Below are 24,675 nucleotides of genomic sequence, written 5' to 3'. Positions count from 1 at the left end.
ACACAGGTATTTTGCACAGATTGTAATAAATGCAATGTGCTGAGGAAAAGACAGGACAAGATGGAAGGTTGTCGAAGTAGATACATTTTCTGATTATCTACCCAAGCAGATTTGCTTGCAGTGTCATGAAGTGTGACTATTATACTATGACATCAGCTAGGCATTTTAAGACTACCAAACTGTAATTAAACAATTTTTTACAAATTAAATTACACGTCTGATTCTGTTAAAATTCACAAAAGTTGGTATTTCATTTTTGGAACAATTTTATTTTCAGGTTGTCCCCTCAATATTAAATCTCAGAAACGGGTTGAAGAGGAGTCTCATCCAGAATCAGATCCAACAGAAATGGTCACTGCATCACCACCTCTGAAAAAAGACTCTAATCCCTCTCAGGAACCTAGGCAGACACTAGTAGCTGTTAAACCTCGGAAGAAGGGTATCAACAGTTCTAACAACAACCCAAAAAAACTTGGTACATCCTTGACCCGTGGTACAGGAAAAAATGCAGCTAAAAAAACCACAATTACAGTCAAACTAGTTGCCAAAAAGACAGTCAAGAAGAAAGCTGTGTCTGGTCAGAAACCATTGAAAAATGTGAAGATGTCAGGGCTCAGGTTCCCCTCCAAAGGCAAGAAATTGCAAACTCCAAAGGCCTCGAGTGCCCAAGTGAAGTTAAAGAAAGGGAAGCAACTTGGTGAACTTGAGGGTCCTAGTAAAAGAGGAGTCGCAACTGCAAGTGAAGGAAACCGCTTTGTTGGCAAGGCAGTGGATGCTAGCAATGGAAGGAAGCTGAAACTCAAGGTTGAGGCCCAGACGGTGGGTGTGCGAAAGTCTCTTGGGAAATCTCAGCTTGTCCCTGAAAGCGGAACACCTAAGAGTAACATCAGGAAAAGAAAATTTGGACAAAATGAGGCAAGTCTTGGAGTCGTCAAGAGAAAGGGCCAGAGAAATTATAAAAAAAATAGCCAGATGGAAAAAGCAGATGATGGAAGTTCTATCGAAGAATCAGAAAGCCTCTGTAATGAGGGAAGTACGGCTGAGCTGTTGTCCGAGGGAGAACGGGAAGTAGACCCAAGTGTGGAGATCAGTAGCAGGAAGGGGAGGGGGCAGAGAAATCAAGTCCAACAAGCCTCGAGAATTCCACATACAGTTGCAGAAAAACTTGCTGGAACGAAGAGTCTGGCCTTTAGAAGCAAGGGTCAAGACCTCGGTGTCCCAGGTTTGAAACTAAAGAGAGTGAGGAACCCCAAAGCTGTGCTTGCCAGTTCAGCCAGAGCTCAACCTAGTGGTCAGGACTTGAAGGGGTTGACGTGTAAGAAACAAAGCAAATTTGTGTGGACCCTAACGCTGGTGAAGGGTAAAGGGAAAGTACTCAAAAGGCAGGAGTCTGGTAAAATGACACCGAAGGGGGAAGATGAAGAGATGATTACAGATGAAAACTCAGCTGATTTCCCAGTAGCTGGGAAATGCTCCCAAAAGCAGCCTAAGACATTTAAGAGAAGAAGTAAGGCCAATCAGGAGCTTAATTTGGGACAGATGATTGAAGCACATTCAGAAGATGCAGCACAGGCAAACAATTTTGGTGGAAAAGATGTTGTACTTCCACTAAAGCTAAAGGTTGTTTCATCCCCAAGCAAACAAAAGGGTTTGCAGCAGTCACTTGTGATCCATCAGAATGATTGTGATGTCAGTGGACAAGTTCCCCTTGTAGGAAATAGCAGTGAAGGTCCAGGAGGCCCGTCGACATTGTCTGATGTGAATGGCTCACCATCTCATAAAACAGAGATCCGGTCTCAACTAATCCCCTCACTGAAGGGTGGCTATAAGCCACAGGTGCCACAGAAAGGCAAGTTTCAGAATGTCAGTGATGCTGAACAAGCTAAATTTCCTGGAGTGGATTTTGCCTCAGGTACACAGCAGCTAACAGATGGAGATAGTGTTTCAAATGACTTATTTTCACCAAAGGAGGAGAGCCAGGAACGTGAGAGCACAGATTATGTTGAATTGGCAACATCTGAAGATGTGACCAATGTGAACGTGAAAGCACAGGAGGTTAAAGTAGAGGTAACTGGAGAGGGAGATGGTGTTGAGTTGACCGAACAGCCCAAGCGGCGAATTAGAAGGCCTTTCCCACAGAAGAGGCGCAAATCACTATTTGGCTATCGAAGAAAGCCAGAAGAGCTGCCTGTACGACCTAACACAGGTCCTGGGCCGAAGCGATATAGGCGTAGGATTGTCACTTTCACTTATGAACCGATCCCAGATCCTTCTGAAGTAGGAGTGATTGCAGAGGCGTCGCAGTCTGCTTCCGCAGACTGTCAGCCGGGTGCAGGCCTGGACCCTGCTGCTGTAGTCAGTGGAAGGTCCTCCAGAGTCATCAAGACACCTAAAAGGTTCATGGATGATGAAGACATGTCCCTGCTTCCAGCCAGAATGGCTCAAAAAAAAGGTCCCCTCGGGCTGCATCCTCGGTCAACTAGGAAAAAAGAAGATGGCTCTCTGGAACACACGTTTTCTTTTTCTGACGATGAAGACTTTCTCACTGAACCCTTCTTTAAATCTGAAGATATTGATGTGTCCCAAACCATGGAGACCTGCTCTGATTCACAACCTGAAGCTGAAAGTCAGACTTCGCCTAACCTATCTGGAAAACGGAAAACACCTTTGCGAGAGCCCAATTTTAAGTGGCGAGTGTTGGACGACACTGAGGAGGAGGCATGTGCACAAAAAAGTATGAACCAGCTGTCCTTCAGACACCTAATGTCCTCAGGCTCCACAGCTGCCTCTGCTGTGCCGCTGAAGAAGGTTTCCAAGCTCAGCCAGAACTCGGCACTGAAAATCTATGAGAAACTCAAGAAGCTGACCTCGCGTGGAGGCCGGAAGAAGAAGGATGGGACTGGCAGGAAATTTGGGTTCTCCGCACATGCTAAGAAAACACAATGGGGTGTACAAGAAGGGGAGCCTCATGATCCCTATCTGACTCCATCGTTTTCACGAACTAAGAAGAGAAAGAAAACCAAACTGAAGATTGAGGACCTTAATTCTCCCGGGGTTGTGCGGAAAGTGGCGGTGCATGTCCGTTCCAATCCCCTGGTGGCAGAAGATGGGAACCAGATTGTGCAGGGAGACACGGCAGATGGAAATTCATGCTCCTTCAAACCAACAAGCACAGTAAAAAGTAAGGATTTCTGCACATAATTTGCCTTGATCAAAGGACATATCCACTCATTTTCTTCTCAGCTCACTGCAGATTAATGTTGATATGTCATCTTGTTGCTAGTTTATTTTCATTTCATTGCTTTGTCTATCAGAATTCATGAGATTTCAAGTTTGCTAAAAAAAAAAAAAAAGAAGAAAAAGATATAAATATTATAAATAACAGTATGTTTAGTTTTTTTTTTAGATTGATAGCCTTGTCTGCCCACTAAAAGCCAAACTGTTTTAACCTATTTCTACCCTAGGAGAAGATCACTCTCTTAACCTTGGTTATGGAGAGCCAATCCAGGACCATATTGAGAACCGGGAACAGGTAGTGGTGGAGGAAAAGGGGACCACTCACAGAATCTCCCTTTCTTGTGCCAATAAGAAAATGTTCCACTTACTGAAGAGAGCCAAGGTCCAACTAATCAAGATTGACCAGCAGAAACAGTTGAAGACCTCCCAGGTGAAAACCATTAGCAACATGCATTTTTTCTTTCTAGTGCTACTGTTTTTCTTCATATATCCTTAAACCTTGAGCCCCACTAATTAATGTAGTCCATTCAACAGTTCACACTGCATCTCTCATACAGGTTGTATAGCCTGAGTGTTCATGAGTTTGTCCTTTAAGCATGGACAGTATGACTGCATGTGGTACTTTTGTATATATTCAGTGAATTCTCGGAGGCTGAAATCAGCAGCTGTAGGTCTGTAAGTGTGCTCATAAAGTGACTGGTCATAAATTCTTCTTCAGCTCCTGTCTGGGTCTGTCCGTGTGGGATCTCAACATAGGGGTGCACTCAAGTTGAAGCGGAGGAGAGTGGTCAGGACAACAAACAAGAAATACTCTCCTCAGGTAAAGGCCATAATACTATGCCACATCCATATATTCACTATTCACAGGTTGGACTTTCACAGGAGAGAACGTTTTAACTCATGGAAATTATGTTTTTTTAACAATATTAAAAATGGTCTATAAATAAATGATAAATAAATGTTTTATTTGCTGTTGAATGACAATGATTGCTAGGAACCATGCTGAAATGTCTTTATTTTATTATTTGCTGTTGGCCAGATTCCTACCTTGTAATTATAGCTACTCACAGGAGCTATTCAGACAATACATGTATGCAATTGTCCCAGAACAAGAAGAACTCCTTTACTTCAAAGCACATCATCTTATGCTGTACTTTCCTATATTAATTTCATGTCTTCTTTTCATTTCCTTTTCATATCAATATATGCCCCTTTTCCCACCAAAGGAACGGCCACTGGGTGGCCCTCGGATCAAGCACGTTTGCCGGGCTGCAGCTGTGGCCTTGGGCCAGCCCCGCGCCATGGTGCCTGACGATATCCCCAGGCTCAGTGCCCTGCCTCTCCACGAGAGAGCCGGCATCACCCCCTCACCAGCTTTAGAAGGTAATGTTTTCCCCCTTATCCGTTTGCCTACTTATGTGGACCCTGGAGTGCAGTTCTACAGGACAAAAACTTTGTAGTTTTTTTTTTTTTTTTTTTGGTTGATTGATAGTTTCTCAGACTTGTGCTTAGCAGTGATGATTGACATCCTTGTAACTGGTTGTCAACCCCTGCTCCATCCTGACCTGCCCCCGCTCCCCTTCCCCCCCCACCAGATGTGGGGTCTCCCTCCGAACCGGAGAGCCCCACCTCGCACGAGCACAGAATCCCTAAGGTCCGGAAGTCAGCTGCAGGGAACCGAAATCAGGGGGACTACGGGCCTTCGGGCCTGAGGTCTCGCAGGTGCGGCAGGTGTAAGGGCTGCCTCCACGAGGAGGACTGTGGAGAATGCATCAACTGCCTGGACAAGCCCAAGTTTGGGGGACCCAACACCAAGCGGCAGTGCTGTGTGTAAGTGCCACAGAGTTTCACCCAGACACCCTACTAAGCAGCGTGTCCGCACCCCGGCTGTAATCCCAGTTAATTTCTCTAAAGCAGCTACCTGATGACTGATGGATTTTCAGCAGCTATTAAATTTGGTTTTTGAGCCACAGTTGTTTAGAAATAATTTTTTGCTGTGTCATCACATAAATAATGGGAAGCGTATCGGCTGCAACGGAATAAATCCTCTGAGCCCCTGCTATGTAGGATGGGGCCCACTGTGTATTCATCCCACTCACTTTGGAGGCATTTGGACTGAATGGGGGCAGTTGACACCACAGAAACCTTACTGAAACTCAGCGGCAGCATATACTTATGAATAATTTGAATGGTTTTTTTTCTCTAAATGAACGGAGGTGCATCAGCAAGTTGTACTTATTGCATTAGGGACTGGCTGGCTGCCTTGCCAAATATATGGTTATCGTCAGCTTTCTGCTGCAGTGCCTAATGGTTTTATGGGTAGCATTTTTCTCTTGCTTTGATGCAGGTTGTGTTTTTTTTTTTTTTTTTTTTTATTTATTTTGGATGTCAATTGAAATTATACAGCAAAAAAACTAGCTGTAGAATATATAGTTAAGTGTTCTTGTTTGTAATTATTTGAGCTACTGTCAAATAATCTATTTACTATTCTATTTACAACGCGAAAAGACAAAGGGTGAAATTGAAACTATGAAATACTCCATAAAGAAATAATGAACATTAAAAAACGGTTTTAAAAAAAGCATCGCTGAATGGCCCTGAATGGTCTACAGATCTATTCATGAACTTTTGTTTTCATCAGCACGCTATGGGCATCTATTGCCATTTCTTCTATATCCAGGCGATCTATAAAATTGAAAGGACACGAGGTTAAATTTGTGTCTGTCCCCGTCTAGGTACAAGCGGTGCGCCAAGATAGAGGAGCGAAAGGCCCGGCGCATGGGATACAAGCCCAAGGGTACGTCCGTCTGCTTTCGCGCTGTCCGTCCACAAGATGTCAGCGTAACTCTGACCGTTTGAACCCCGCCGCTCCGTGCTTGCTTGAGCCGCTCCCGTATGCCCGCAGGCTACGTGAAGAGGCGGCGGCTCTCCGCCGGCGCGTGCCACTCCAGCAACGACGAAGGCGACGGGGCCGAAGGCGCGGAGACGACGGCGTCGGCGGCCCCCGCGGACGAAGAGAGCCCCTCGCTGCGGAAACAGCCGCGGCGTGGCGTGAAGCCCCGCTCCTACTGTGACCTGCTGGACTCTGACTCGGACCTGGACCCCGCGCCGGGGCCCGCCTCCGCCCCCCTGGCCAAGAGGAGGGCCACCGCCTCACGTAGGGGTGGGCACCAAGGACTGCAGATCATTTCCTGACATTTTCAGCCCATTTTAGGACAATAACCATATATATATATATATCTATCACCATTTCTTTATTGATGTTGTTTTGTTTTTTGTTTTTTTTCTATTTTAAAAAAGATTGTGCTTATGTTCCATTTTAGAAGGTAGTTGATTCGATCGAAAACATGAAATCGAGACATAAGCGTTTTAAGGAACAGCCTTTTTTTGTGTTGCATCACAACAGCATGTGCAAATAAATCACACGAAAAATGAATAGATTTTGTGCCTTTCCTGTGTTTATGGCTGTGGCGGATTTACTGGGTTGTCATTAGGAATAGTCATGTGGCTCAGTACAGCTTGACTAAATTTCATTGCATGCAAATAATTTGAATAAAACACTTAAGTGAGGCACATCTCATTTGCTCTACATGAGCATTGTAGTTTCGTCAATATAGTTTCTCCTGCTCTTATGGGAGCATCGGTCAGTATCTTGCTAGAAAATGAGCCTGTCGGCGTCTTCCTGTGTCGACCAACAGCATGTAGCTCTGCAGCATGAATACACAACTATTTGGATACATCTATCCAATAGTTTGGCAGTAGCTGATCAGTTCAGCGCAGGCTGGAAATGAATTTGCATACGCACACAGTAAGATTTGTAGTGCCTGAACTCATATGCATGATTTAGAGCCAGATTGCATGCGAAATTAACCTGGCTAAAATTTGGAAGTATATCGCCCACCCCTAGCCACACAGCTACGATAGGGCGGAGAGGAGTGGAAGAGGTGGATGTTGGGAACTCCCGAAAAAGGTGGAGTGCTCAAGGTAGAGCAGAGGACCGGGTGAAGAGGTAGCCCAAGTCATTTAAATTTCCATCGTCGCCCTCACCGTCATCATCACCACCATTTTAGAGTTCAGTCGTCTGAAGTACAACACAAAAAACTGCACTGTGTCGGCTCCAGTGCTGCTAGCATTAGGTTGAGTGAGCCGAAGAGGTGGTGGCTTTGCTGAGACTGAGGTGGTGTGATTTCTGACGGGGGAGCAGAGAGTGTTCGTCACGCCGCCGTTTGTCCCCTGTTCTGCCACAGACTGGGCGTCCCCGGACGACGAGCCGAACGAGGTCTCAGGAGACGCAGCGCGACCGCGCCGGCCCGGCCAGCACAGGGGTCTTCCCGCCCGCCGCAGAACCGAAAAGGTGATTGTCCTCTGTCAGGCTGACGCCGAACGCTTTGAGCCTGCCTCACCCGTAACCTTTTCACTCGCCTGCATGGCGGTGGGCAGCTCCAGGACTCCCGAGAAACGGCTGTCCTCGCGTTGAGCGTTAAATTCCGCTCAGGAAAACGATGACGTGCACGTGCGATGGTCGTGCAAGTAGGTGGTTTCCACCCCTAAATCCTTTTCCATTTGTTCTGAATAGAGCGGATTATTGAGTCGAATGATTGACCGTTGGACACGTGGCTCCTGATTACTGGAGATGCTTCGCCCAGCGTTTCCGATATTAACTGCATGACCTAACACTTGATTCTGACTTCTAGGAGGATAATAAACCTGCAGGATCAGCACAGCCACTTTCTTCTCTTCTCCTCTCCTCCTCTCCCTCTCTCTCCGCTAAATCTCATCCGGGTTCCCGCGGCTTGCTGAACACCCCAGTATCGCTCCGTTTTCAATGTGGGAAGCTTGGCTTTTGCACATAGTTCTTGAAAATGCTGTTCAATTGGCGTAATGCATTTCACTGAACCGTTATGTAGCCATTCCTAGTCCCATAGTACATAGTATCTAAATTTAGACTGTTCTAAATTCAATGGAACCTGCTTGGTTTTCCAAACCATAGTCTCCTTGGTGTATTGAATTGGGATTTCCCATTTAGAGTAGAAAGAGCTGTTCATTTTTAAACGGCCGGTTTCACAGGCACAGATTATGCTTAGGCAGATTATGCTTGGGCCTGCGCAATTTTGTATGGAGAATCTCCAGTCTAGACATAATCTGTGTATGTGAACCTGGCCCAAAGTCTTGTAAAATCGAGCACAGGACAGAACCTTTTACAGTTTGTCCTTGAAAGTGCTTAACCTTGCCGTGTGGGAGCCCTGATTCCTCCTCCTCTTCCTCCCCTGGTGGTCTTTGGTGGTGGGAGCCACTGTCCCCTCTCTGAAGCGCGTAGTGTCAGTGTGTGTTTGGCGGCTTGCTGTGGTTGTGGTGGTGTAACGCTGGTGCTTTTTTGCTTTGGCTTCAGCAGTCCCCCCTCACACAGGCACAGGACACGGTCGACTCGCGGGACGCCCACGCGAGGGCCGCCCCGGGGCCCCAGCCGAAGGACCCCGTGGCAGGAAATGACCCCTCCCCGCAGGACCGGCCCCACCCGGAGCGAGCGCAGGGAGGCGGTGAGACGGAACTGCCGGCGGGCGAAGAGGACGTGGTGGAGGAGGAGAAGGACCAAGAAGAGGAGGGGGTGTCGAAAGGTGCCCGTATTGACCCCTCCTTTCTCCTTCGTTCCCAGAGCCCCCAGGAGCAAACGCCGCCGAGCGTGCTGGCGGCGCTGGCCAACGGGTTCACCCAGCGGGAGAGAGAGTCGCTCGAGCCGTCCCACAAGATTCGCGTGGACTTCAAGGTGAGCGAGGGTCTGTTAGGGGTCGTCCTGCATCTGCTCCTCAGAGCCAGGGGCTGATTAAAGTGCTTAACTGTCTTAATACCGGTCCGTTCCAATATTATCTATGGATGCATGTTTGGCCTCATCAGATGTGGTTTTATGGTTTTTGGAGAAATTGTCTGGATGTTAAAGGAATTCCAAATTTTGGGAAAGACTTTTTTCATTTTCACTTTTGTGCATTGAATTGAGGCTTATAGGAGTTGGTAGCCTACAACCTTCAAAGTGCAGAAATACCCCTTACAGCAACTCCGAAGCAAGCCGTCTGTCTTTCGCCATGTCTGTTGTATGTTCTTTCTCTGGGTCTTGTCAGATGAACTCCGTTTTTTGACATTGTGTTAGAGAGCATTATTACTGTATACAGTATTGCTGTAAAAAGTTTTGCAGTAAGTCTGATGCCTGGAGCAGTCCTGGCTGATGTGTGTGATCTGTCCTTTTCCCACAGGAGGAATGTAGCCTCCAAAATGTGTGGCTGATGGGGGGCCTCAGCATTCTCACCTCCACCCCCATCATCCCCCAGCAGGTCTGCCTGCTCTGCGCCAGCAAAGGACAGCACCAGGTACCCGTCCGTCCCAAGCCCCCTTTCACCCCCCCTTCCCCTTCTCCTCTGAAGGAAAATGTGGTTTTCTGTGGTCCAGAAATGACCAGCTCTCTGAAATGTTTGCAATTAAAGGAGAGATTGGGTTGCAGCATTGCCGGGAGGTGCATGGAATGCAGTACGGACAATACCCTGGGCAGCACTTTACGCTTCTGCGGCCGTTTCATTCCAGTGTCTTATTTCTTTAGCTTTATGTTTCTGTGTAATGGCCCGCATGTCGAGGAGAACCTAACACTGCAGTGCTACTGCGTTTTTGCTGCTCTGTATCCTGAGGTGCAACTGGAGTATGGCTAGATGGGCTTGTTACAAAATGTATGTCTACGTGTGAAGTGTGACATCTCCTAACCCATTTGCTTCCAAATACTGCTCTATGCTCTCCATTTCCTTCTTGACCCTTCTATGATGTCTGACTTTATGGGGTAAGATTGTGCATTGACTACTACTATTGGTTATGACCCTGATGACTTCGGTCAACACTGTTCCTTGCCTAAGTTGCCTGTAAGTTGCTCTACATAAGAGCTTCTGATAAATGTCAAGTGTGAAATATAAAAATGCTGTGGTCAGGATTGAAGTGAACCATGGGAATGTGGGTACAGTATACAATCAGTGATCACTATTTCGTTAGACCTGTACCCCTGCTTATTAATATAAATATGTAATCAAGCAATCATGTGGCAGCAACTAAATGCAAAAAAGCATACAGACCTGGTCAAGAGGTTCAGCTGTTTTTCAGACCAAATGTCCAAAAATGTGATCTAAGTGACCGTGGAATGATTGTTGGTGCCAGAGTGGTTTAAGTACCTCAAGAAATGCTGATCTCCTGGGATTTTCATGCACTCAGTCTATAGAGTTTGCAGAGATAGTGCAATTCAGTGAGCAGCAGTTCTACTGGCAGAAACATGTTGTTAATGAGCAAGGTCAGAGGAGAGAGGCCAGATTGTTTGAAGCTGACAGGAAGGTGACAGTAACACAAGTAACCACACATTACAACAGTGGTATGCAGAAGAGCATCTCTGAACACACAATGCATCATAAAGTGGATAGGCTACAACAGCAGAAGACTTAAAAAAAGAAGTCTAATAAATAACTAATAAAGCTAATAAAGTGCTCGCTGAGTGTGTGTCTGTTTGTAAACCATTTTGGTTTTATTGGCCGTAATGATGGCAAGACCGTGATGTCACATGAGCGCAGTGACTCGGCATGAAATGCCTGCCCATTAACCTCGTTTGTCCTTTTTGCAGATGCTCTACTGTCAAGTGTGCTGCGAACCCTTCCACTGGTTCTGCCTGGGCTCTGGAGAGCGCCCCCTAGAGGAGAACAAGGAGAACTGGTGCTGCCGTCGTTGCAAGTTCTGCTACGTGTGCGGCCGCAAAAACAAGCTCTCAAAGGTACTAGTGCTCTTCTACTAAGGAAACTGAAAAAGTCTAGTGCTGGCTCAGCTCATCTGCTTACCCTGATATATTGCTTTTTGCTACCTTTAGTCTCTGTTGGAGTGTGGGCGATGTCAGAACAGCTATCACATTGCCTGCCTGGGACCAAATTATCCTAAACCCAGCAAATGCAAAACGTCTTGGGTAAGTTTCTTTTAATTTAGTAATTCTTTGGACCAACATTGGCAGTTAGTTTTATATTTTAACTAAGTGGATAGGCTACAGCATTAGAGGTCTGACAAATAAGTAATAAATACCTAATAAAGTGCTCACTTAGTGTATAGTTTCTAATTGGTTTCATAACCGCCGTTTTCCTTAGAGTATTGTCTCTAAGGTATTATGCCTCTTCCACCATATGGTTTCTTAATAATTTAGATTTCTCTTGGTGGTATTCATTTGAATTGTTTACGTTTAATGGTACATGCAAAGCATAAATTATTCAGATAAATTCCACACTGTACTAGTGTGTAAGTTATAAATATGTAATGTGCTGCACCATATGGTAAATCATCCATAAATGTCTCAGGGGTACTTTGAGAAGTTATTATATTCTGGGTATATACATGACTATTGTATATTAACTACTTGGTTTTTTTTAATGAGCGCAAGAGAACTTCTCGAAGTTATTATTCAGGCAAGGGATTAATGTAATGGAGTGAAACAGAGATGACTTCAGGGGGTTGAAAAACCAACGGCCTCATTGTTCGGTAAATGCACCTGCAGTTCCATTTCCATTGGATTTGGCAGGAAGACCGTTTAGAATTGGACTTCACGCTGAGTCCATAGGAAGCCAGGCCATTCATGCGTGCGTTTGTCTGGCAGATGTGCATGTCGTGTATCCGCTGTAAAAGCTGTGAGAGGACCCCGGGGAAAAGCTTCGACACCGAGTGGGACCATGAGCGGAGCCTCTGTCCTGACTGCAGCAGGCTTCATGACCAGGGTACAGAGCCCCGGGAACCCGCCTCCTGACACTGCACAATACACGCTTATACATGTATGCGCATTCACCATGGAGCAAACGCATCCGTTTACAGATCACGTTTCCATCAATCCATGCATAATGTATGTACAGTGACAGTTTGTTTCATTTATTCATCTATTTCTGGCTCCTGAATTTTTACTTAGGCAAGTAGGTGAATGAATCAAATTACTTTCGAAAGCTCCTACCTTTTTAATGGTGCATGCAGTTATCTGTTGTTTATCTTTTTAATTATTTATATCTTTAGCAATTAAGCATGACTGTACTGATGGATCAGTAAATAAGATATTGCTGAGCTGTGTGTTTGCATACAGTACATACCCCTACACATATAGGTACATTTATGGAAACGAGTAAGGTGTTTCCATTGACCAGTAGGGTGGGAGTTATGAGTCAAACGCGTCTGAACTTCTACTTGTGACCAAACTGACAAACGCTACAGTTATGTCTTTCTCATTGGTTTTTATCGGTCACGGTCTCCTTCGGTCGATGTTTCTGTGCAGGTAACTTCTGCCCCATCTGCTTCAAGTGCTACGAGGACAACGACTACGAGAGCCAGATGGTCCAGTGTTCACAGTGTAACCACTGGGTCCATGCCAAGTGTGAGGGCCTATCTGGTGAGTGCCGCTCTACCTCTCCTTTCACTTACCTGTGATACAGTGCTGTGTGTATGCCCTCTGGGCCTCTGTAGGGGACAGACACAAGCCTGTGTTTTTGGGTTATTTTGTGTCTTGATGGCTTAATTGTCAAATAATGGCTTAAAACTCAAACCCAAACCTTGGAACCCGGAGAGGTTCTAGGTGTTATGTTATTGTGGAACTATGGTGTGCTCTGATACAGGCTAGCCAGTGCCATCAAATATTTGATAGCTAGCCTAGACTAGTTATTATAATCAATTTTTGCAATCACAATTGCGATTATTTGACCAGATTTAACAGGCCCCTTTGAGACGTAGAATTTATTTTACAAAAGAGACCTGGCCACGACAGAAACTCAGTATATTCCTAGAGCAAGGATGTCACAATCCTCAATTTAAATTGCATATGGAAAACATTACAAAGGAATGCATGCACACAAATAACCCAGCAGTAACTTAGCATCGCATGTAACTCGGTACCATAAGCCGGAATGTACAGCATCTCAGATATCCAGAAATTCTGTGATTTAATGAAATACCAACTCCCATGCGCAGTACGAAGCCTGTTGTTCAGCATGTCCGCTCTCCAGTGGTGAGAAAGTAGAGAAGGAGGTGAGGGATGGGGGGACAGACTAGTCCTGTTTTCCCAGCAGGCACTGCTCATTGTGTAGTTGGCGTTTCTTCCCTGTCGGGAGAGGCGGGAATGATGCTTGCGTTTCTGACCATCCCTCGTTGTTCCGTCTGCAGACGACCTGTACGAGATTCTGTCCAACCTGCCGGAGAGCGTGGTGTACTCCTGCACGCCCTGCAGCAGGACCCAGCCCAGCAGCTGGAGGGAGGTGCTGCAGGAGGAGCTGAGGATCGGGGTGGAGAAGGTGCTCTCCGCCCTGCTCACCAGCTCCTTCACCCAGCACCTGGCCCAGTGCAGGGAGGTGAGGAGGACCGCAGGCTGGCCTGAGATAAAGCGTCTCATTCAGCCACATGCACATGCAGTCAAATGTACAGGCACAGGCACAGAGACAGACACGGGTGCGCACACGCACACACAATCTCACACACACACACGTGCAGTCAAATACACAGACACAGGCACTCAAATACACACATACACACCCACTCACACACACACGCATGCACGCAAACACACTCACCATCACCCACACGCATACACTCACGCACACATACTCATACACGCGCACAGATACTCAAACACACACAGACACACATGCATGCACACAAACACACACACTTTCTCATACACACACAATCTCACAAACACACACACACACACTCACACAGATCCTTGTTCTCTGGATAAGTGCTGATGCAGTCTTGTTCTGGACATTGATGCATTCGTCTACTATAAAGTGCACACCTACTGTACAATAAAGCATTAGAAATAACAAAGATTCAGTCCTGAGACCTGTGGTTGAGACCTAAGACTACAGACACAATTTGAATGACATCATGTTTTGCAATCACGCCGCTATCCAAATACAAATGAAACCAAAACAAAGGTTGACTCTGCAAGACAGAGAATTTATGTTCATGGAAGATACATGCAAGTTGTTTGCAGCTACATTTATCCAACATACAATATCCTGTGTGAATATTCAGACACATAATTCAGTTTAAGTGATGGTCCTTCATCCTACAGTGTGCAGAGCATGGTGAACCTGAAGTCAGGGTGGACAAGCAGCCTGCTTGCGATCTCCACGCCATCAACGAAAAACTTGACAATGGCCTCTATACTACACTGGTAAGTCTCCACAGTGATATCCGCAGACACCTGGAAAATGACTTGTGTCCAAGTGAGAAAAATAAATCTGAAGTCCAAATAGGTCATTTCTGACATCTAACGGTCAAGAGAGGAATTAGAGCAACAAACATCCTCAAACCACAACACTGTTTATCCCTCCCCCTTCTCAGTGAACGCACTGATGTTGAACCCCCCCCCCAAGCCATTGGCTGTGGCAATTAGAACCGATTTTCAACCAATGAGCTTGAATTGTTGTACAGCTAAGCAATGTTTTGGTGTCGATCCGTCAACTGTACATATTGAAACCTGAATTCAAGGACTATAAACACAGGTCAGTGAGCCTTTTGCAATGATAGTAAGGCATTTACAATGGTCTTGTTACAAAAATCTTACCTATTGTACCTTTAAATACTCCCTTTTCTCCTCCCATTTAGAAATCATTCCATGAGGATGTAATCCATGTGATTGAGAAGCATCAAGAGGAGGAGTCTGAGAACTCTCTCCCTGAAGACCGGAGGCCCTCCGCACTGGCCAAATCCTACTACTTTAAAGTGAGACTCACTCCTAGCATGCACTCTGTCAATCAACATTACGGTCAGCAGAGCAGACAACGCCTTTGAAGTCATTTATGTCTGATATTGGAAATGTGTTCCCATTCATCCCTTGGATGCCTGTTTTTCACTGTGGGGTTCCAAGCACTTGATGAATTGTGTGGTCTCTGGCCAGACAAATCTGCGGGCTCTTTGGATCTACAAACATATTGTTTCTCCTGCTTGCAGGTGTTGGAGGAGGTTTTCAGCTGGTTCAGCAGCCAGGACTTGAAAGCGTGGCATTCCTGTCCCAGAGAATTTCCACCGTAGGTCAAGCTTTTTCCTCCCTTTTAAAAAGAAGTCAGTATGTCGGTAGTTTCTTTAAAGCTACAATAGGTAATTTCGGACATCTAACGGCCGAGAGAGGAATTGCAGCAACACACACCTTCAAACCGAAACACTGTTTATCCCTCCCCCTTCTCTGTGAATGCGCTGACGTTGAAACGCCATTGGCTGTGGCAAATAGAACCAATTTTCAACCAGTAAGCCATTATGTCAGTATGTCAGTGAGCCTTTTTCAATGATAGGAATGGATTTACAATGGTCTTGTAACAATGTTTTAACCCAAAAATCTTACCTTCTGTACCTTTGAATATTTCAATTGTTAAGGTTATTTAATTTTATTTATTTCTTTGTTTTTGTTTTTTTTTAAACTGCTATACCTTCATTTGTAGATAATGGCTTTCTTATGAGGCAGAACTCTGAACAGTGATATGTTATATAACACTCCTTACCCAGACAACTTCACACATGGGGACTTGCCCAACATAAGAAACGGTAGAGCACACAAAGCTAAGAGTTTAATGGACAGGGGAGGCTGACATTTTGACATCTACGACATCGTCTTCAGAGTCAAAGACTTTTGGATAATTTCCATGGTAACAAGTGAAATCGATACAGAATCATGGTAAACACAGAGATGTGGTAAATAATACTCTCAGTGCATCAAAAATGTGTTTCTGTTCTCTCCTGTTAAATTGTTTGCTTAAAATGAATTATTTTAGGCTGCTGGTAGCTCATTCTGCAAATGCGCTGTTTTTCTGCATGGCTCTGCCCCGCAGTCTGATGTGAATTCAGACTGTGCCAATGTCAACTGCGGCCAGAGGCACGACTCTCTCCCGGATCGATAGCAGAGGATGCAGCAATGAATACTGATCAGTGCAACTGCATTTTTCCCTTAGTGCCTTTACTCTTTACTCTCCCGTAGTGGAATGCTCCCCAATGCTGTGCTGCCCCCGTCCTCTGAGCACCTCTACGCCCAGTGGAGGGAGAGGGAGGACCCGTGTGTCAGTGAGCCAGGGGACCCCCAGCAGGTCTCACCGACAGAGGGACTCTCTCCCATCACACCCGCCTCCCACAAAACACTCAGGAACACCGGGAGCTCCCACAAGTTCCAAGGTACTAGTGCTCGTATGTTCTGTCACACAGTGGTCAGACCACTGACCATGTTAATGCAGTGGTATTTGGACTGGGAGTAAATGGTTGGCGATTGTTGCAGCATTTCATCATCAGCTCATGAATTCACTTGTATGTGATTTGATGGTTTTGTTGTTCCCATCAAAACCCAGGGGCTTGGTCTTCACTGTGAATTGTGTAATCTTCTACCCCGTTTTACTGCTGTACAGAAAAGAGGGGACGGCAGGTCGCTGCGGACCCAGAGTCCAGCTGGACCAAGCAAGATGAGCGGCAGTGTTCCCTGTGCCAGAAGTATGGGGATGCCAAGCCCAACGTGAGCCTTTCTCCCTGCTTAGGCCCGCACAAGGACCTTTAGCTTCTCTATAGTCATATTTATGTGGGCAAACACCTCTTCTTTGGGGTTTAATGTACTTCTGCAGAACACAGACACACACATACACACACGCACATACACAAAGCACACAGACTACAAAGGGCCTTTTTGTTTATGCAACATTCTGCCTCCTGCCTTTGCCGATGTGGGTTCAGCCTGAGCTTTTAAGATGAATAAAAGGATTGTATTTAGATGTATTCAAATGGAGATTCCCTCACTGATTGCACCGAAACCTAGTGGGAACGTTCTTTGATGTTCTCTTCCGCCCGTCCAGGACGCCGGCCGTCTGCTGTATCTGGGTCAAAACGAGTGGGCACATTTGAACTGCTCCTTATGGTCGGCGGAAGTGTACGAGGACAACGGCTCTCTCATGCACGTGCACAGTGCCGTCGCCAGGGGGCGCTTCATGGTCAGTGTGAAGCCAGTTTTCCTGTCTGTGCAATAACCTGTCACCCAATAGTCCTAACTGTTTTCTTGTTAAACATTTTGTGTAGTGTGTAAAGGCTCTAACACTACAAAGATTTACTCTCACTCAGTCCATTTGTTCACTGATTTTGATTGATGTTGTGTAACACTACATACCGGACAGCATCTGCCTTCAGTGTCTTTTCTCTTGCAAGTGTATACATGCATACAGACCCCTGATCTCTCTTTAATGGTCCTGTACAGCGCTGTGAGCGTTGTAACCAGACGGGAGCGACGGTGGGCTGCTGTCTGACCTCCTGCCAGAGCAACTACCACTTCATGTGTGCTCGAGCCCGCAACTGCGTCTTCCAGGATGACAAGAAGGTCTTCTGCCAGGCACATCGAGACCTCATCTCTGAGAAGGTACATGGAGGAATGCTGACCTGTTATGGTTGCACAAAAGACAACACGTCTATTGCAGTGCATCACAGGAAATATTTCCAAACTATTATATTTTCCAAATATTTAGAAGGCATCTCGCGTTTAAATAGCGTTTTCCTCCATCTAGAGATTTGTCATGGTGCACAAGCCTGAGCTTTTGGGCATAAGTGCACAATTTTAAGGAAAATGTTTGTGTTGTTGATATTGTCTCTGAAGAATTGGTTTCACAAGTGTTCTCGGCTTGGAAAATGCAGCAGGAAATTCGACATTAGACGCTTTTTTTTCTCTTGCATTGCAGGTCGTCACTGGGAATGGATTTGAGGTTCTCCGGCGGATCTTTGTGGACTTCGAAGGAATCAGTCTCCGCCGGAAATTTCTGACTGGCTTGGAGCCAGAATCTATTAACATGCTGATAGGTGGGTGGCCTGACCTTGGGATTATGCTCTGTGCTTTTTCTTTAGGCAGGAATGCTCTATAATTATGAGGGGCTTGTTCTATGTATTTTTGTGTATCATATTTAGGTATTATGTTGATATTTATCATTCGATTTAATGGCGAAGGTGTGTGAAAGTGAGGCCAGCTTATAATTATGTCCTCCCCAGGGTCTTTGTTGATCAACAGTTTGGGAGTGCTGACTGAACTTTCACCGAGTCAGGGCAAACTCTTCCCTGTGGGCTATCAGTAAGTACTGATTTCACAACTTTGCAGTCCAGTTGCTCAAGTCTGGTGGAATTTTAATGCCTTTTCAGCATGTGGTCGGAAATGTTATGTAAAAAGCATATTATGATTGGCTCTGGTTACCGTGGCCCCTTGCATCTTTTTCCTGTTGTTTTCTATTGTTCAATCACACAAGTCATAATTTTGGTCGAGGTGACCTTTGTCTACCCTTTTATAATTTTTTGGCCTTGTAGCTCAGCTATTTTGAAACAAGTTCATTTTTGCATGTCCCTGCTTACCCCCAGGTGCTCCCGTTGGTACTGGAGCACAGTGGATCCCCGTCGGCGCTGCAGGTACACCTGCAAGGTGAAGGAGCTGCGCCCATCAGTGCAGGAGAAACCCATCGAGGAGCCACTCGATCAGGGAGACAACCGCACCATTGTACACAGCCCCAGTGCCCACACAGGTCAGCTGCCGCCTGTTTGTAACAGGAAATTTAGTGTCAAACAGTTCACTCTTTGCGCTGCCCTCTGCAAGGGAATCGATTAAGGCCACAGTTCATGCAGTAGCTGAATCTATCGGTTTCATTTGATATTGCAGATCAGTAAAATGTTCACAGAATGTCAGGAGATTAAATTCACAGTAGATGCAACAAAAAGAGGAGTAATGATGCTGTTGTAGCGGATAAGAAATCATGTTGAGTTATAGTAATGCAATCAATGAGATGTAGTCTGCTATGAAAAAATGTAAAGAATGCCATTTCACATACGGACATGCAGTTGTAATACCTTCAGTAATCATACCGTCAATGTGTAAGATGATTCCCAGGCACATTATCTAAAGTGACTGTTCTTTTGGGCTGTGTTGTGAACACACTTTGCACAAAACTGTGATTGGAAATGCAGGTAAAGCACACAGAAGTTTCAGTACCATAGTCTTCTGAACAGTGAAAGTGTTAATTGGAGATCCCAGCTCTGATTGCACATCCGCATGTGTGCATTTTCACTTGAAGCAATGTGCAATGTTGAAAGAAAAAAGACAGTAAATGCATAAAAATAGTTGCCATTGTAAAATCTTTTCTTTCTTTTTTTTTCTGACAGAAATGGAATTGCCAGAGCCTGAGATGGCTCTCCCTAATCCTCCAGCACTTGAAACACCACCGAGCACACCATCTCGTACCTCCAAACAAGACACAGGAGCTGTACCAAAAGTTCCCAGCTACTCACAAGCCAGGAGACCAGCCGGTGGAATTTGCCGACCTCTGCCATCCCCAGGTAGTAATTGTAGCTTTTGTGACATCATAGTTTTTCTTTTGGCGTTTTACACTAGTTGCTGGCATAGGAAATTGTTCAATACTGGTTTCATATAAGTGGACAGATCTGTGTAAATCTGTAAAAAAAATTTTTTTACGATTGTTGTTATACAATGGGTATCTTTCATTTTGCACTAAACACTTTAGTGTTAATGGATAACATTGCTCCTGGAAGTCTCACAGTAGTGTCATCTTCCTTATTCTACCTGCAGGGAATGCATCCTCTAAGTCCCACCCCATTCTGACCATCGCTGACCTGGAGGAGGCCCGCCGCCCACGTCGCCACGGCCCCATCTCCCACGGCTGCAGCACTCGGAGCCGTGTCACCTCTCCCCTCTCAGGCGTCCTTTCTGAGCCCATCTCGCTCCGTTCGGTCGAGCCCCTTCATTCCAAAAGCCATCCGGTGCTCTCCCCACTTTCTCCCCTCAGTGCCACGGAAAACCTGCAGCCCTCTCCCCCAGCCAGGCGTGTCGGTCGAAGTGCTCCCTCTGCCAGGGGAACGGTCATTGCTCCCCACACTACCTCAAGGCTCCTCCCAGTCAGCAGCCCCTCGCTGTCCCTTCCTGGCGGCCAGTGCTCCCAGACCCTCTGCAACTTTTCCATGCCCAGACTTCCCTTTGAAGTGAGCAAAGCAGATTCGGCACAGGTGCCCCAGGACATCTTGACCACAATGCAACCTGAAGATGTTTTGGAAGTGGACGGAACCGGCCTTCCCCAACTCTGTGACGACTCCGGCCAAGGAAATAGTTCCCACATGATCTCCGATCAGGAGTTCCCCTTCACCCCTTTTGACGTGGAGTCCGACGCAGCCGTGGCGTCCATGTTGAACACCAAGTTGGAGTTCACCGATACCTTGCTGAACGTGAGCAGCTGCGGGGCGCAGATCGTGGTGGGTGGGGAGGAAGTAGAGGTGAACCCGGACGAGCTTGGTGATGACGCAGACGACAGTGACAAAGCAGCAGCTGTTGTCAAATCTCTGTCTCTCCCCATGACGTCCGCCAAAGAGGAGTGGGCAAACGTCTCCTCCGATGAGGACATGGACAATTACTTTGACTTCTCTCGTACTGTTGTTACTGCTGAGGCCCCCAAGGACCCTGAACAAGTCCTCGTCCCTCCTTCCTCGGAGTCTATCCCCCAGCTGGATGGCATCGACGACGGGACTGAAAGCGATGCCAGCGAAGCAACCAATGATGGGACTCGTAACCTAAAGAGCACTGGCCAAGCCCAGAACCCAACCCAGTTGCCCGAGGTTCCACCCCAAGAAGACAATCAAGGTAATGGCCTGAATCACCCAAGCACACCCTCTCCAAGTCCAGCCTGTACAAAAGGGCAGTTGGAAGCCTCATCATACAGTGAGGAATCTTTAACCTCAACCAAAGCGAATACCTTATCAGCTTTAGAAGCCCAGAAGATGAATCCTCTTGAATCCTTAGAAGTTGATTCCACACAGCAAGACGATGCTCTTCCACTATTGGAAACCTTTCAGGTATCAATGGAGGCCATTTCACCCATTGAAAGTAATATCATGGGCGTGGACGCTGAAACCCATCAGGTGATTGAAGTGATTTCGTCTTTAGAAAATGGGAGTGTAGAAGAGGCAGCAGCACAAGAGGAGCCCACAATTATTTTTGAGGTGCAGACTGTGCCAGGAGAAGGTGAGTCCAGCACCACAGAGGCCACCTTCACAGAGGGATCAGTGGAAGGAGAGCTCTCCTTACTGCAAGGGTCAAATTCCGAAACCGTCTCTGGGACCTTCCTAGTCTGCGAAAGCAGTGACCTTCCAACATCAAGTGCGGCATACGCTGACCTTGTTACAGGTTCAGATGAGGTGCCAATGCACAGTGAGCCCACAGAAGTCCACAGAGAGATGTTCCTCGATCCTGACAGTGGGCATTTTGTCGCTGACGACGGCACCATTCTCTATCTTACGGAAAGGACAGAAGATGATGATTCACCTGCTGTATCACCTGTGAACAAGAACCAGGAAGTGGCAACGGATCGTCCCATAATAAGCAGCATTCCCGTACCCAGCCCTACCCCTGTGGATTATCTGAGAATCAGCCCAGCCGTACAACTACCTGTGCCCCCAGCCAACCCCACTCCTATTACTTGCGTTCAAGCTACAATGGCCCCACAGGCATCGATTCGGAGTATACGGACCAGAGTAATGCCATCCACGGGTGGTAGGCAACCTACCCGGCCGGTTTCCACCACGGCTGTGAGGATCTTGCCATCTTCTCCTGCGATTGCCACTCGCTCATTTCAAATGCGCAGTACCCCATCTTCAGCCCCTATTATCATCAACAGGATCAACTCTGCAGCCATTCAGAGGGAAGCCCCCAGAACCATCTCCATCAACATCTCCAGCCCCAAGCCGGTGCTCACCCCACAACAACAGGTCATTTCCCAGACACTGCCAGGCCACACGATCCTCACAGTGCGGGAGATGAGCAGCTCCAGCATGGAACATGCACCCCCACAGGTCTTGCTTGTCAACAGCCAAGGTCAGATCTTCGTCAAGAACCCGGAGAGCAACACCTTTCAGCTACCTACCTCCAATTGCCCATCCTACAGTTCCATCAGCAGGATCGCCGGACTCCTTCAGGGTGGCAGTCTCTCTATTACGCCCTCCACGACAGGCAACATGCCCCAGGTCCAAAGGGTGGTGACTTCCCCGCAAATGGTCATCAACCCTGCCGCCCCTACCCATGTCATAACCTACCGGAACAAAGGAGTTGTGAGCGCAAGGTCCCCGGGGGGCACTGCAGCTGAGGAGAAGAAGCCCAGGAGGAGAGGCGCCGTAGCCAACATACGGTCCAAGTCCGACCTCAGGCCTGACTCATCAGTTTGGTCCATTGTCAGTGGTAGTGCTGAAGCCATAATAAACCAAGCCATGAGCAGTCAACAGAACACCCTTCAGACCAGCGTCCTAAGCCCCTCCCAATTCCGTGTACATCCTGTTCTGAATAAAGTCCAAACCATGGGGCCCGTGGTGCTTCCCTCTGGTCTGTGTCTCGGAACGGAGCCCACCGCCACCCTTTCACGCTCTCAGGTCCGAGTCAAGAGGGTGTCCTCGACACCCGGGCGCAGCAGTACCAAGAAGTCCAAGGTGGACTTTGCTGATCCAGAGTCCCCTGATGGTCTGGAGGAGCCGCAGAAAGCCAGCTCTATGGCAGCCAGGTCAGAGGGGAGAGTGTTATAAAAGTTAATTATTTGGTGATCTGTCTTTGAAGCTGATTATTTTAAGCATGGATTATCTATTGTTTCACAGCAGACTTGGGGGTGTTCGCATCAAAATGCCATCTGCTAAAGAGGAACTGGACAAGCTGAAGGAAGATTACAACAATGACTCTGAGAACACAAGGTGGGCTTTCATTATGCAAAAAAATATGCTCGATTGCTTTGTGGCATTTTAGGCCATGCTAGGCTGAAAATTCTATTTATTTATTTTATTTATGTATTTTTGTCTGTTTTGACATGGTTTTCTCGCTTTGCGTTGCAGATCTGGCCAATGGAATCGTCTGTCCACAGTGTCTCGAGGTAACGCGAAACCCTCTGCCTGGGGCTGTTCGCACAGCAGCTCCCTGACCGACAGTGATTTCTCAAGTAGGTCGACCCCTCTTTCTCCTGTCTGTATGCTTCCATGCCTGAATGTAGTGTGCCCTCCTAGGGTGTGAATTTGAGGGTCCCTCATAACACTGAAGACTCCCCTCCTCGCAGGTACAAGCCTGAGCTCTGATGATGAGAGTCCTCCCCCCGAGTTGGAGGAAACCCCACCCAACAGAGACCAGCCCCACCTGCGCTTTGAGATCACCAGTGAGGATGGCTTCAGTGTGGAGGCCGACAGCATAGAGGGTGAGAAACACAAATCTGGAGGGATTTTCACTCCGCAAAGTTGCTCCTCTCTAATGAGTTTCTGAGTAATGACATTGAATAAGATGATATCTGTCATTGGCACTACCGATAGACAATGAAATTGAATATAAATATGAGGTACGAGCTCTTGTGTAAGGAAAAGGGTCTCTACGCTTATGCTAATCCCTGGGGCATCTTCTGAGTGGGGAGCATTTTCAGCACTGTCTCTTACTGTAGAAGTAGATTCAAATGTACCCAGTGAAGTACATTTATAGAGGTAAATTAATGATGTGCTAATGTACAAAATCCTATAAGAGGGTCATTTCAGAAGGTATGTCCATTTCACTTGGAATTCCACGGCGCAATTTCCGAATTATGTTGGAAGTTAAAATTTATTTATTTATTTTAAAACATTTTGTTTGACTGTGTGTTGAGATATTTGTTTACACTGCTGGAGGAAAATAAACTTTAAACTTTAACCCATTCTCTCTTTCTCTCTCTCTCTCTCTCGCTCTCGCCCCCTCTCTCTCTCTCTCTCTCTCTCTCCCTCTCCCCCCCTCTCTCTCTCTTTCTCTCTCTCTCTCTCTCTCCCTCTCCCCCCCTCTCTCTCTCTCTCTCTCTCCCCTCTCTCTCTCGACCCCATCATGGCGCACAGTGGCATGGCGGGCGGTGGTGGATGGAGTGCAGGAGGCGCGGTCAGGCTACCGGCTCAAGCAGCTGTCCTTCGCCAGCATGAGCGGTGCGCGCATGCTGGGCTTCCTCCACGATGCCGTGGTCTTCCTGGTGGAGCAGCTCCGGGGGGCCTCCCGCTGCCAGAGCCACTGCTTCCGCTTCCACCATCAAGAGAAGAAGGAGGAGGAGCTGCCCATCAACCCTAGCGGCTGCGCCCGGGCCGAGGTCCACCTACGGTGAGAGCTCTGCTTTACACGTCTGCTGCCTGTACGTCCGGGTTGGCTGGTTTGAATTGGTCTGATGATTGGTATCAATTCCTGTTTATAGGTCAGCACCGTTGCCAAACAGACGTGTTAAGAAATACCAATGTGGTTTACTACCCACTCATAAATTTGTTTAATAAGAAATAAGTCAAATTACGTAGTTCTGTATTTATTATATTTGTTTAACCATATTAAATAGTCTTTGTGAATGGTACATTCCGATAGATGCCATCTTGTCTCCATGGTGACAA

General features: G+C 46.8%; 1 protein-coding gene across 1 annotated transcript in view; it reads left to right on the top strand.

Annotated features, from left to right (window-relative positions):
- The window catches only part of LOC133136527 (histone-lysine N-methyltransferase 2A-like), a 38,438-nt gene that overhangs the window by 9,251 nt on the left and 4,512 nt on the right, over positions 1-24,675 (top strand). The window contains exons 3-33 of the mRNA XM_061254098.1: positions 278-3,181; positions 3,465-3,667; positions 3,956-4,057; positions 4,464-4,620; positions 4,833-5,067; positions 5,973-6,034; positions 6,143-6,400; positions 7,485-7,591; positions 8,891-9,001; positions 9,483-9,596; positions 10,877-11,023; positions 11,117-11,209; positions 11,888-12,005; positions 12,548-12,661; positions 13,429-13,613; positions 14,339-14,440; positions 14,875-14,991; positions 15,220-15,296; positions 16,238-16,428; positions 16,656-16,759; positions 17,094-17,228; positions 17,489-17,647; positions 17,964-18,081; positions 18,268-18,346; positions 18,628-18,788; positions 19,423-19,596; positions 19,847-22,814; positions 22,906-22,998; positions 23,137-23,240; positions 23,355-23,489; positions 24,145-24,397. Coding sequence (XP_061110082.1) covers positions 349-3,181; positions 3,465-3,667; positions 3,956-4,057; positions 4,464-4,620; positions 4,833-5,067; positions 5,973-6,034; positions 6,143-6,400; positions 7,485-7,591; positions 8,891-9,001; positions 9,483-9,596; positions 10,877-11,023; positions 11,117-11,209; positions 11,888-12,005; positions 12,548-12,661; positions 13,429-13,613; positions 14,339-14,440; positions 14,875-14,991; positions 15,220-15,296; positions 16,238-16,428; positions 16,656-16,759; positions 17,094-17,228; positions 17,489-17,647; positions 17,964-18,081; positions 18,268-18,346; positions 18,628-18,788; positions 19,423-19,596; positions 19,847-22,814; positions 22,906-22,998; positions 23,137-23,240; positions 23,355-23,489; positions 24,145-24,397 — 9,809 coding nt within the window. The 5' untranslated portion in view covers positions 278-348. The remainder of the gene's footprint in view (positions 1-277; positions 3,182-3,464; positions 3,668-3,955; positions 4,058-4,463; positions 4,621-4,832; positions 5,068-5,972; positions 6,035-6,142; positions 6,401-7,484; positions 7,592-8,890; positions 9,002-9,482; positions 9,597-10,876; positions 11,024-11,116; positions 11,210-11,887; positions 12,006-12,547; positions 12,662-13,428; positions 13,614-14,338; positions 14,441-14,874; positions 14,992-15,219; positions 15,297-16,237; positions 16,429-16,655; positions 16,760-17,093; positions 17,229-17,488; positions 17,648-17,963; positions 18,082-18,267; positions 18,347-18,627; positions 18,789-19,422; positions 19,597-19,846; positions 22,815-22,905; positions 22,999-23,136; positions 23,241-23,354; positions 23,490-24,144; positions 24,398-24,675) is intronic.

The sequence above is a fragment of the Conger conger genome, chromosome 9 (assembly GCF_963514075.1).
Source record: "Conger conger chromosome 9, fConCon1.1, whole genome shotgun sequence".
Taxonomy (NCBI): Eukaryota; Metazoa; Chordata; class Actinopteri; order Anguilliformes; family Congridae; genus Conger; species Conger conger.
The sequence above is the reverse complement of the archived record's forward strand: the minus strand, read 5'-3'. Positions and strand labels throughout refer to the sequence as shown.